General features: G+C 38.9%; 1 protein-coding gene across 1 annotated transcript in view; it reads left to right on the top strand.

Moving 5' to 3' along the window:
* SNX4 (sorting nexin 4) overlaps positions 1–12120 on the top strand; it is a 36080-nt gene that overhangs the window by 13714 nt on the left and 10246 nt on the right. Inside the window, 4 exon segments of the mRNA XM_074873648.1 lie at positions 537–584; positions 4501–4556; positions 9089–9161; positions 10666–10727. Of these exon segments, the coding sequence (XP_074729749.1) occupies positions 537–584; positions 4501–4556; positions 9089–9161; positions 10666–10727 (239 nt within the window).

The following is a 12120-nucleotide window of genomic DNA, read 5'->3' as shown; positions in this document are numbered from 1 at the left end:
GTGCTTCGATGAGAGATTCCCAAATAGACTGAGTAGATGTGTTTACCACAGCACAGTGTAGTATGTAGATGAACCAGTGTGTGGGAACTGAAAACAGTGGACAACCAACCCCTACGCATGAGCGAGGTGACAGCATGTGCACTGTAAACAGTTGTCACCTGTATGTTCTCTGTGTGCTCTCTGCCTCAAGCTGCGAAGGTCCTTGGAGTTGCTGATAATCTAACAGATATTCTAATAGATAACTACCCTTTTTTCTAAAGAGCTGAGCTACTTCAGACAAAGCTGTGTGGCTCCTGCCCCCATTTGATAGAATGAGGTAATTGAGTAGTGAAGAAGAGAGAGTGTTTTGGGGGAGGTTAGTATGTAAGCACAACATAATGACATGTTATTCTTAACCCACATTCTTGAAAAGACGTGGGGAGGGTAGCTGAGGCAGAACCCAGGCTTACTGGAGAACCTCTTCTGGTACAGGGACTTGCTAAAGCTGTGGCACTCTTCAGTCACGCTAACTGAATGTTCTTTTCCTGTATTTTTAGGAAGGTGGATGGAAAGAAATGGTGAATGAGACTGGATTTCAGTTAAAGGTAATTAACATAATTGTTTGTCTCATGACTGCTGTGACACAGAAATACTCCAGCAAACATATTTGAGGCTATTTATGAAAGGCTGTTGCTGTTAGAATGAGTTAAAGGCATTGCTTTATATATACTTGTAACTACAAAAACAGTGCTGGTGTTAGCATGCAATAGGTAAGACTTCGGTAGTTAAGTTCTTTATCAGGCTTGTTAATATGTGCCTATGTTCGATGCTCAACTTGTAATTCTGCTAGTAATGTAGAATTATGATCCTTATAAGCTTTAAAACTAACAGACTTGAGTCCATAGCAGTGCTTTTATATGTTGTCAGTTTAGTTTATCATTGTTTTAAAGATGGGTGTCAGATTTAGACTGGTAAGAGGTTCAAGCTGTCAGGAAAAAAACAAAAAAAGGCAAGCAAAGGGGTCTGAATTGTAGGACTTCTCTACAAGGGTAAGTTGCTGAAAGGGACTGAGACAGGTGGATTTAGTGCCTCTTTACTGTTTAACAGAATGTGTCTTGAAGTAGTACTGTCCCCACTGACATCAGTGAGTTCATGGCTGGGTAAACTGGTGGAAGAGTTGCAGGAATAAATGATCAAAGATCGTGTATCTGTAAAGGACAAGAATTTGTGAGAAACACAGATTGCTGGACCGTGCTTGGAAAAGTTACTATATGGAGACAAATATTGAGCTTTTGTTTCATTGTAACGTGATCAACTTTCATGAAACCACAACTGAAAACTAGGTGGATTATGAAGAATTATTCTGAATAGTGAGAGCTAAAGAAAATCACTGGTGCTCTTATCCTCACTGTTCAAGGGACTTTGATACTGACACTTGATAAGTTGACAATAATTCTCTTCCGTCGTGGTAGGGCTTGTGTGTTGCTAGTAATCCTAATGCAAGAAATGTAAAGCTCTCAAGATGTGTTTTCCTAGTGAACACATCTTTATTTCAGCTTACACTCGAAGGAGTTTAGAAAGTTTGTACTGGCAGGGTATGTTCAGGAGTGCACACAGTGGTGTGTGTATGAAAGAAAACTCATAGCAGAACGCTGAGAATATTTACCTAGCTGAAACCATATTGTGGATTAAATGATAGATGAGCAAGTCCTGTTTTCCTTCTAGATTTGATTGTGCATATAGTTTCTGTTTTACAGTTCTCTTTACTTAGGAGAGAAAAATAACTTTTTTGCAAAAGCCTGGGAAAAAGCATCTTTCCTTTATTCAACATCTGAAGTATAAACCCCTCAAGATTGGAGGTTATTTAGCACTGCGCTGGAGGACAAACCTCCATTCACTACATGTCTTGGACTAGAATCAGACCACTGGTTTACATGCTGCTGCTGTCTCTGCTGCTGATGCATTAAAGCAGGATGTGTCTTTTGTCCCAAAGGGTTTGAACCAGGCTAACAAACTTTAAATTAGACATTAATGCAGTGTAGCATGTTATAGTTGAATGTCAATGCTGAAGACTTTGTTTACTCTGCCAACTGTATCATTAAATCATGCCCTTCCTCCCTCCCACCCCCAGCACTTAATTTTGTTCGTTAAGGGATTTGTCACTTGGGATTTTAACCCTTCCTTTAGGAAGGAGAAAATTCCCCTCTCTCTTTTGTTTACTTAAAAGATTATAGGATTATAGTAGGAATTAACTGTCTGAAAACTCCTCAACTGTACCTCATTTGATGAGGAGTTCATCTCTAAAATGCTTTTGCATATTAGTCTTAAATCAAGTTTAAGACTGGACAGACATTTTTCTAACAGTGTAACTCTGTGTGGTGCAAATGCTCAAAAGTGATGTGTGGGAGTTGCTTGCTGTTAACGGCAAGAAGGAAATAACCCTACATAGATGGTTGAGCATTGGCAGGATTTTGGTTCCTGCCTGACAGTGCTTGTGTGCTTATGGAACTCTTCCTTCAGAGCACTACATGTGTCTGTAACAAAAGGCAAAAATTTGCCCTCTAACTGTAATGTAGGAAGTGATCCTTCTCAGGTGTAAACCTATTGAATGTGCATGCTGTCCCAACAAACTCGAGTGGCTTTGGTGCCTGCTGTTTGAACATAAATACAGTATTTGGTGAAATAGCTGTTTAGAGGGAAGGGCTCTGATTTAATGTCGGTGTATCTAGGTGGTGTTTGTACTGTTAGATTTTAGGTCATTCAGACGTACCTACATGTACTCCTCACACGTTCTCTAACTGGTTTGTGTAATGACTCTTGGGGATAGAGCAGTGGAGGTCCAAGGCCATACAAGCCCTTGGAACACTCTGAATAAACGTAAAGCCTGGGCTGGGAGTTGGAGTTACTGCAGTGTTTTGTGTTCCTTGTGCTATATTGGACATGCTTCCCCATGCTGCCTTTGGTTTCCCTTTGCAAGATATTCATAGAGGAGCGCTGTGTGTAGCAGTAACGATGAACCTCTTTTCTTCCAATATTAGTCTTAGTCTTGCAGGTTTTATTCACTTAGCTTTTGGTTTATGGATTATGTTTTGTATTGGTGGTTTGGTGACTGGAAGAAGGGCAGCTAAAGTTAGCAAGATTTCCATCAATATCTCTCATCCTAGTTGCAAGAAACAAACTGCTTTTCCCTAAACTTGGATGCTCTCTTAAGTGTCCTTCAGATTTGGAGGTGGTTGCAGGTAAAAGAAACTTGCAGTGATATTAAAATACAAGTATCTTCTGCTGAGCCCCAGTGCAGTGGGAGGTGGAACAGTCTCAAACCATGCCTGTCTCTTCTGTAGAAGCTATTGAAAGGGCCCTAAAGGAAGGGCTCTGTTCTTGGTTTGGGAAAACACTACATTCCCTTCACTGTCAAATTCAAAATAACTCTTCAAGCTCCAAGTTGGCTGTAACAGTGCACAAAATATTCCTGTGTCATATACCAGCACTAACAAATACTGCTGAAGTAACTTCCTGCTGGCAGTTGTGGCACAGTCTGTTAGCTAAGAGAGTGCAATACAGGAAATCTATACATGTCGCAAGATGTATTCTTTCACTAAAAAGAGGGATGTTTTGATCAAAAGTAAACTCCAGCCATTTTCCCTGAGTTGGAGTTTTCATGCAGTATAGATGAGCCCTGAGTGAGTTGTATGTAAAATACCATACAGAAAAGTTGTGGTGATGTGAGACCTCTGTGGATGAGGCTGGGATAGCTCATCTGTGTTGGTGTCTTATTAAGAGTAAATACCTGTTGCACAGTTTAATGTTCAATTAAACTAAAAAAATCCCCACAAACTCCTTGGAGAGATTCCATACTGCTGTTGCGGGCATTGAAAAACCAACATCTCAAAGTAAAGTAGCCAATTACCTTCTTAATTAGGTATTGAACTTTATTCTGTAGAGATCTATATATGCTGTGATATAGAAAAGAATATTGTATTAAATATAGCTCTATTCTGATATACAAATTACATATTTTCTGTAAAGCAAGTCGTAAAATAAGAGAACACCATGTATAAGATTTTGATTTCATTGGGGAACTGTTCCTAGTAATAAAGACCATACAGAGGTCACTCTACCACCGGTTTTATTTGGTTTGAAAAATATAAAATAGTTTGTCCATATGGTCTTATGTTACCTAATTGCTTCATCTAAAAAGAATGTAGGGCTGTGTATCTTAACTCTATGGCTTGTGTAACATTTTAAGAAGGAACTATTTTTGTGGGGTTTGGATTATACCAGCTTAATTTTAGTGGATACTGTTTACATCCTAGTTCACAAAAATAGCCTAGGTTTTTGACTTTTTAATAAAAAAATCTGACATGCGGGGCAGCTAGTGTCAACTTGTTCAATGTTTGAAGATTGAAATATGCCAGGAAGGCAGGATTTTTTTTCTAATGGTGCTGCCAGAAGGATGAGGTTTTTTTGTCACTGAAATTTAATTGCATTAAATTAACAAAGCTTTTTTTCCCCTTTTTTCAGGCAGATTCCAGATTAAAAGCTCTTAATGCAACATTCAGAGTGAAAAACCCAGACAAGTAAGATTCCACATCCTTCTTCCCTCCCTTTCCCTTTTTCAGTTACAACTGTAACTTGAGACAACAGAACATTCTATCTCCTTAGAATAAATTCAGAAAAGAAAAATTATCTTTCTGCACTTCAGATCTTAACAGAAGCCCAGTAAGGAGGTAGTGTGAAAAGGTTTGATAAATCCTGTTTCTAGAAGCAGGAAAGATTCAGAAAATTGCCACCACTTTATCCAAAATGAGTTTTTCAGCTAGATTAAAAGGAAGAGACAAAAAAAACCCATGCCCAGAAAAAGAACCTCTTACTATTTGTTTGCAAAGAAATCTTTCCAAGCGTGAACAGAATACAGATTGATAGTAGGTCTTTCCAAAAATCTGCTAGTGTACAATTATGGATGCCTGCACCCCATGTTGCAGTTCATAGTTCTCTTCAAGCTGCCAATTTTCACAGATGCTTTTGGAAGTCCGGAGGTCAGTTCAGCTCTGCTGCAGTTTAGGAAGCTCTGGGACAGGCACTAGTGCAATCTGCTGGATCAAAAAACTGGTCAGAAGTGTAAGGGTGTCTAGTGGAAGGTTCATCACACCCTAGGTGATATGAGGAGGGTAAAATGAGAGTTTCTGCTTCTGCAACAGTTAAAAACATTAGTGTGCAGCAGTAGGGTCAAGAGATGTTGCTGTTTGCCATTGATAAGCAATAGTAACCCGTACGAAGTGCCCTTCTGGTTTCATCTGCTGTCCAGTAGTGGTGACAGGAGATGCTTTTTAAGGAGAGTCCATGTGCCTGACTGCTTTCTGTTGTCTGTTCCCTTTGTACTTCCCTAGCATCTATGGGTGTTGTATTAAGGCTGTTCGAGGGCACATACCTTTCTAAACCTCTTTATAGGCTTATCTGAGTTGATCCAGTCCCTCCTTTTTTATTGTGTTTGCTTTTGCAGCCTTCTGTGACAGCAAGGAAGCTTTTAGCTACGGTTTAATATAAAAGATAACATTCACGAATGAGATTGGAAGACAGCAATTCTCTCAGTTGCTACAGGTGAAATCAGCCCCTTGTTTGAATGCTTCATCCTCCCATCATCTTCATCTGTGGCGAGTAGGAGGTAGCTTTTTCTGCTTTCCTGGCAGGGAAACTGCCAGTAGTCTGCCTATAGGCATAGCTGGGCAAAACTGGTTGAGGCTGAGATGAGGAATATACTGTTATCTTCCAAGGTAACTTAATGTTTCAGAAAGCAAAGCTGTTATGAGAAGTGGCTTGGTAAAAAAAAGCAGGAAAAGAGTTAATACAAGGAAAACATGAGGAAGGACTTTAACAAAAACAGTCCTTGAGTGTATCTCAATAGAGACTTAAGAGATATGGCACATACTTTCTATTGTATTGTCAGCTACATAGCTTCCAAATTGAACTTTTGGATGCAAGTTGTTTAATAACTGATGAGCGTAACTTTTTTTTTTTTAATTCAGGGAGAGCCTTTTAGCATATCATGTGTGGCCCTAACAGGAGGAATAGTGCCTTGCTCTGCATAGCACGCTTAGGTTGAGCTGCCTGGAATCTGATGCCTTGCTCCTCTGTGTTACCTTGGGTGGTGAAGTGGGTTCAGCAAGCTCACCTTGCCAGAGCAAAAGATCTGACTGCTGTGTGGAGTGTAGGCTTTCAGGTTCCTGGGCCAGGAAGGGTTCAGGTGAAGAATAGCTGCAGCTCCCAGTCCAGACTGCCTTGTGGTCCTGTGGAGCTGCACCCTTCAGCTTAGAGCAACGTGAGGAGATTTAAACAGCTGAAACAATGATGCTCTAGGAGTTCAAATGTAGACTGGAAACTAAACCTCCTCCTGTGGGAAGCAATTAATATCTTTAATGATGGAATTATATGGTGATAAAAATCTGGTATTCTGGTACTTGGAGGTAAATTTGTATCTCCTGCAGACCTCTAATTTGGCCTCATGGCACCTGTTCTCTTCTCTTTCTGTGCTTTAATCAAAACAGTAGCTTTCTTCTTGGTGAAAGGTTTATTTAGAAAACACTAAATCCTGTCCTTAAACAGAATTTTAAAAAAAAGTAACTCTCCTTTTTATTTGTCTGGTTAGTTGGACAAGTTGCTTGTTCTTTAGTGAACAGTTCTGTTCTTGTAATATCTTCCTTCACAAACCAGGAAAATGTTACTGCCCTCCCTGAGGTCGGAAGGAGTACTGCTGAGTCAAATGCACAAAGTAAATAACTTCTGTTGAAATGCTGTCTACTGTAAATGAAATTTCATCTTTGCCATTACCGTAAAATATATTTTCGAGAAGAAGCCTGGTGGTGATCCTACAGAAACGTGACCTGATCTGTTCTTCATTTGTGTCTGAAGTTCTACTTAATAGCTTAATTAAATATCTAGACTGTTGGTAATGTTGCAGAACCAGTAAGACCCAGTAAAAAGTACTAGTTAAAAAAGCCTCAGTTACTAGGTGCCAAAACTATGTCTTGTTTCACACTTCTACTGTTATGATGCACTGGAAAGTAAATGTCCCTTTGTGTGCCTCACCAAACTCAGTATGGAAATTACTTTCTAATTATGTAATTTTTTTTTTTACATGAGCAATGAATAGGACTTAAGCAAATACTTGAGAAATAAACCTTTGATCTGCAACACCATCAGTCTCTTAAAAACAGTTTTTCCTGAAAAATTATATTTGTAAAATTTTCAACCTTCACAGAAGATTGGGCAAAAAATAGCATCACTTTGGTTTATGCTTTTCTGAGGCAATAAAAAGAAGACAGCTGGGTTCTGAAGTAGTAATTTTTATTATTATTACTTTGTTTTTTAATGGAGGAGGAATTGGCATGGGGAGAAGATGTATTGCTGCTGGAGTCCAGGATACTGAAAGTCCTCTTAGGTTGCTGACTCTTGCCTTCAGGGAGTACGGCATTCCTAAAAGCTTTCTTGCCACAAAACAGGATAAATAAAACTTTTTATTATAAATTTCTGGAGTGGAAAGGGGAGTCTTCCTGAGCTGAAGACATGCTTTTGAATCTTTTGTTTTTAGTTCAATTATTTCAAATATCTTCACTGTACGTGTCTGCAGCTGTCCGACATGTAGCCCTGGTGCATATTTTATAAAGTGTAAACTGAAAAGATTGCTCTCTAAACCCCACTGTGCAGATCAGTGACTATATTTATTTTTCCCATACAGTTTCTCTTCTGGCTTTTAAATCTTTTTATGTACTTTAACCCTGTGTGTGTCATAATCTTATAAAAGATGCTCCTTGGAGATCAAAAATATTAGAAATAGTAATAAAGCTTCTACTTCCTGAATATAAGGAGGACAGTATTTTAGGGGAAGACTTCCTGGTGGGGAAAGAAGAGGTGTTAAATGAAAAACCCTGGAATTTCATACTTGGTCACACAAAACAAGTGACCTGACTCATTTCAGTAAGACCTCTTGGGTACAAACTATTCTGAAATACAAAGCTGGACTGTGTGCCTGTGGTGGGAGGAGGGATGAAGTGTTGTGGTTTTTTTTTTTCATGCTTGAACATCAACCTGAAAGGCTAATCTTAGTCTCCTATTCCTTAATTCTAGTTGTTCTTCCATGTTATCTATTTTCATATCATTGTTTAGTAATTTAGATAAAGCTGTTTCTGTCTTCCCATCTGGATGAAATACGTTCTTGCGTACTGAAGCAGATCATGAGTTAGACTTGTGTGTAGTAGGGAGGGTTTACATATACAGAACTGGCTGTTGCTCTGGCTTAATTGGTCACCTGTCACTAGCAAAGCTGTGGCAGCTGCCTCTGCTTCATGATTAGGATGAGCTAAATGTATTAACTTAAACTACCACCAAGGCTTGACTGGGGTGGCCGATGAAATGCCACTCCTTCAGTAGCGGCAGGCCAGCAGTGTGCATGTGGTTACATGCGGTGGGTTACCTGACTGGTACCTTGCTAAGCTGTAGTGACCTGGTGGCTTTTAGCTGTGTGTGACTCCCGTGCAGAGGTACAGGTCTCAGTAGGGTTTCATACATAACTAGTAACAGTTACTGTACGGCTTAACCTTAGAGGAATGGGGATAATTGTGAATGTTCCCTTGAACTTCTGAAAGACTATACCTAAAACTGGCTAGATGGCAGCTTGAAAGTTAAGCATCTTTGTCAGGTTGGAAATGTGAACACATTTTTAATAAGTATGTACGCTTCAGCAGATTTTGGCTTTGTACTTATTTGAAGCTTTCCTATTCACTCATGCTTGCTTTCATAAATCCTGTTGTTTTAAAAAACCTAACACAATGATGTAGTAATTTCAGTTAACTACTCATATTTTATAAAAATCTATCTCTTAAATTGTTCTGAACCTTCTTCATTTACATAACAACCAGCAGTTATGAAAGTGTTGGGTTGTTTGCTTTAGGGAAATTAAACTCTGCAGTCACTTCTTCAGGAGTCTTCAGCTAATTCCACCTCAACATAATCCAGGCTCTGTCTCACTGGCTGTAGTGTTGTGGCTCTATCTTGCATTCTGTGAAAGCTTGCTTTTATGATGGCTAATGATGTACTATCTGTTTCCTGCTCCCAGGAGATTTACTGAGCTAAAACACTATAGCGATGAACTGCAGTCTGTCATATCACACCTTCTGCGAGTCAGAGCTGTAAGTATTTCCCATGTGTGTCGTGACAAATAGTATAATTTATTTCTAGGGCAGTATTTCTTGTTTAGTCAAGAGAAATGGTATATATGCTCTAGAATAAGGGCAGTTTTGCCTGAGAGAGTCTGGCTCTGGAGCGTGGGGTGGGAGATGGAAAGGGGGGTCACTGACTTAGTACAGACTGGGGGGGGGGGAAAGAGTTCCAAATATGATGGTTGAGTTTGACAGTCATTGGCAGAGCAAACACATGCATGTTGCTAATCTGCCCTCTCTCCTGATGGTCACGTATCAGAGGGAGGTGTTTTAAAGAGAATTGAGATGTCTCGGCAAACAAGTTGCTTTTGCTGGATGTCTGGGCTGGGAAGGGCCCCAAAATACAGTTTTCTGGTCAGACATATAAATGCTTTGTTTTCCAGAGGTTGTAGTACGAATTGTGTATACTTCCCAGTGCACTTTCTTTTTTTTGTCTGTAATGAATAATGTTCTTTCTAATGATGAGAACAATTATGTCATACATCAAGATACTCTGTGAGTTGAGAATGGAAGATTTGGGTTTTTTAAAGGAAAAAGGAAATAGGAAATTACAATTTCAATAGTAAGGAGCATGATACTGCTTTTTAGTATATTCACCAGGGATTTAATTTTTGATGGAAACTGTGCAGTAATGAATTGCCCTGTTGAGCTGAGGTTCTTGGGAGGATTAATTACTGGTGTTCTACTGACACTGCCTTTTTCTCAGGGCTGTGTGTGCTTAAGATCTGTTGGGCAATTTGCTTATGTTTCCTTTTTACTGCTTTGACAGGCCAATAATAGTAACTCTTACCAAACTTCAGTCTCATTCACTGGTACATTACAATTAGAAGGGCATTATCTGGGTTACAAGTCACACTTCAGAGTGTACACATGGTCTTTTCTTCTGAGGTTGTTGCCAGCATCATAGTGCTGGCTGCAGCAGGTATTGATTCTCCAAACAGCTGAAATGACATATCTAGCTCGAGCAGTAAGTTCTGCAATGGATAGCTTTCTATTCCTTCGTTTCACTGAGCTGGATTGAAAAATCAAGTCACTTGTTAGAATTTTGCTGAAGCTTTCCTTACAGTCCTGGTGACAGGATGGACCTTCTTTATGTTAAATAAGTAAGTGTATATATAAATTTGGCATTATTTGGGTAAGAGAGGCTATGTCTTATACCTGGTTGTCAAAAACTGAAGGTAACTTGATTATTTGTGGTCTCCATAGGCATATACTATACATGAACGCTTCCAAACTACTTGAAACGTTACTTTTCAATATAGCCTTGATTCTGACTTCAGTCCTCAAAGACTTAATGCTGTTGATTTTTTTTTTTTTTTTTTTCCTTCAGTAGTGGCTTAGATTAGATTTAGGCCTAATCTTGTCTACCTGTGTAAAAACATTAAGGCTGTAGCTTGAAGTTTGTATTTGGGTTTTAACAAAGAAATTGCATTTAACATTGATGACCAAAACCTGATATTTTAAAATGTTTTAGAGGGTAGCAGACCGGCTATATGGTGTCTATAAAGTCCATGGCAACTATGGAAGAGTATTCAGGTAAGAGTTCATACAGTTTTTAAATATATACCTAGACAGATGTGGAGAGAGAGAATTTGTTGCTTGTGTTATGCTTTTGAAAAGTATATCTGAAACATTTAAATGTCTGCCTTGTAAAACTTTGTATTGCAGTACTAGTGAGACTTCTGTGCTGGATGTAGTGATCTCTGGATCTGCTGAGTTTAGTCTCTGGTGGAAGACTTCACGTTTTTGTTTTCTATTCTAGACCTTTGGGGCCTTTGTGTTGGCATTCTGTTTCTTCAGGAAGTAACTTACTACCTATTTTCATGCGGTTGTCTTTGAAAATCTTCTAGGTCCTTTTAAGGGTTAAAAATCAACAACTATATCCAATTTTAGTACTGTTTTTAAGTGAATTTGCCAATCGTTTTTTGATTTATATGAGTGAATTGCATGCTCAAGTTTTCCATCTCACTGGAGAATTAAAGAATCTAAACTTCTGGTTAAGGGAAACCTCCTGCTTCTACACACTGTTCAAGTGCTAAATTTAATTCTCTGGGTTAATGGATTGCAGATGTCTTTCTCATTGGGGGTTTTAAAGTGAAATTAGGTGTAGTTCTGTAATAACACAAAGACAAACAAATGTCAACATCAGCAGAGTGGAATGTTTATGAAAAAGTGAAGGACAGAATAGATGCATTAGATAATTTCTGTGAAATATGAGGGGACCCCCTCCTTTTTTCTTGTAAAAAGAGTTGCGGATGTAATTCTTGTAACTAAGAAATCTCATAAGGTTTCACAAAGCTGAGAACACAACTAAAATTGCAGTGTATGTACTTGGATGTCCAGAACAAGTCTCTTGCTATCTTTATTGTAGCTCTTTCCTTCTTTATCTAAATGATCTCCTTAATGTGAATAGGTAGTTGCGGTAATGAGATGGTTGTAAGTTGGTATTTGTTTTAATGAGTAGAACTAAACAGCAGTCTACTATGAAAACAGAAAACTACATAGAGCAGTTTCAGGAGCAGTGATGTGCTTGCAAACGTCAAATCCCACCTTCTGTTTTTTTGAATGAGAGGCTTCTATCTGATGTATTGTGAGTCTGGAAAGCTTAGTTTCTTCTTGCTGAGCATGTTAGACCAAATCCTGTTTTAGAAAGGTCCCATCCTGCCTGTGTTGTGTGTGTTGTCCTGCCCCCCCTCCAGCCTGCCCCAATTATTTTAAGTGCTAGGGGGTTTTTTGTTTTGTTTTTGTTATGTTTTTTAAATTGAGTTTTAGCTATTTTAGCTCTTTCTGCTCAAACCCAGTCCCAAACTAAGTATATCTGTGAGGATGAGTTTAGGTGTCAGGGACAATTGTTTAACAAAATGCTGTAAATAGCAGTTTGGCCAAGTCTAACTCTGAGGCAGTTTCCATTCAGGTGTCACCTGGAAAG

The sequence above is a fragment of the Strix uralensis genome, chromosome 6 (genome assembly GCF_047716275.1).
Source record: "Strix uralensis isolate ZFMK-TIS-50842 chromosome 6, bStrUra1, whole genome shotgun sequence".
Taxonomy (NCBI): domain Eukaryota; kingdom Metazoa; phylum Chordata; class Aves; order Strigiformes; family Strigidae; genus Strix; species Strix uralensis.
Note: the sequence above shows the minus strand (reverse complement) of the source record. Positions and strands in the feature narration are given on the sequence as shown.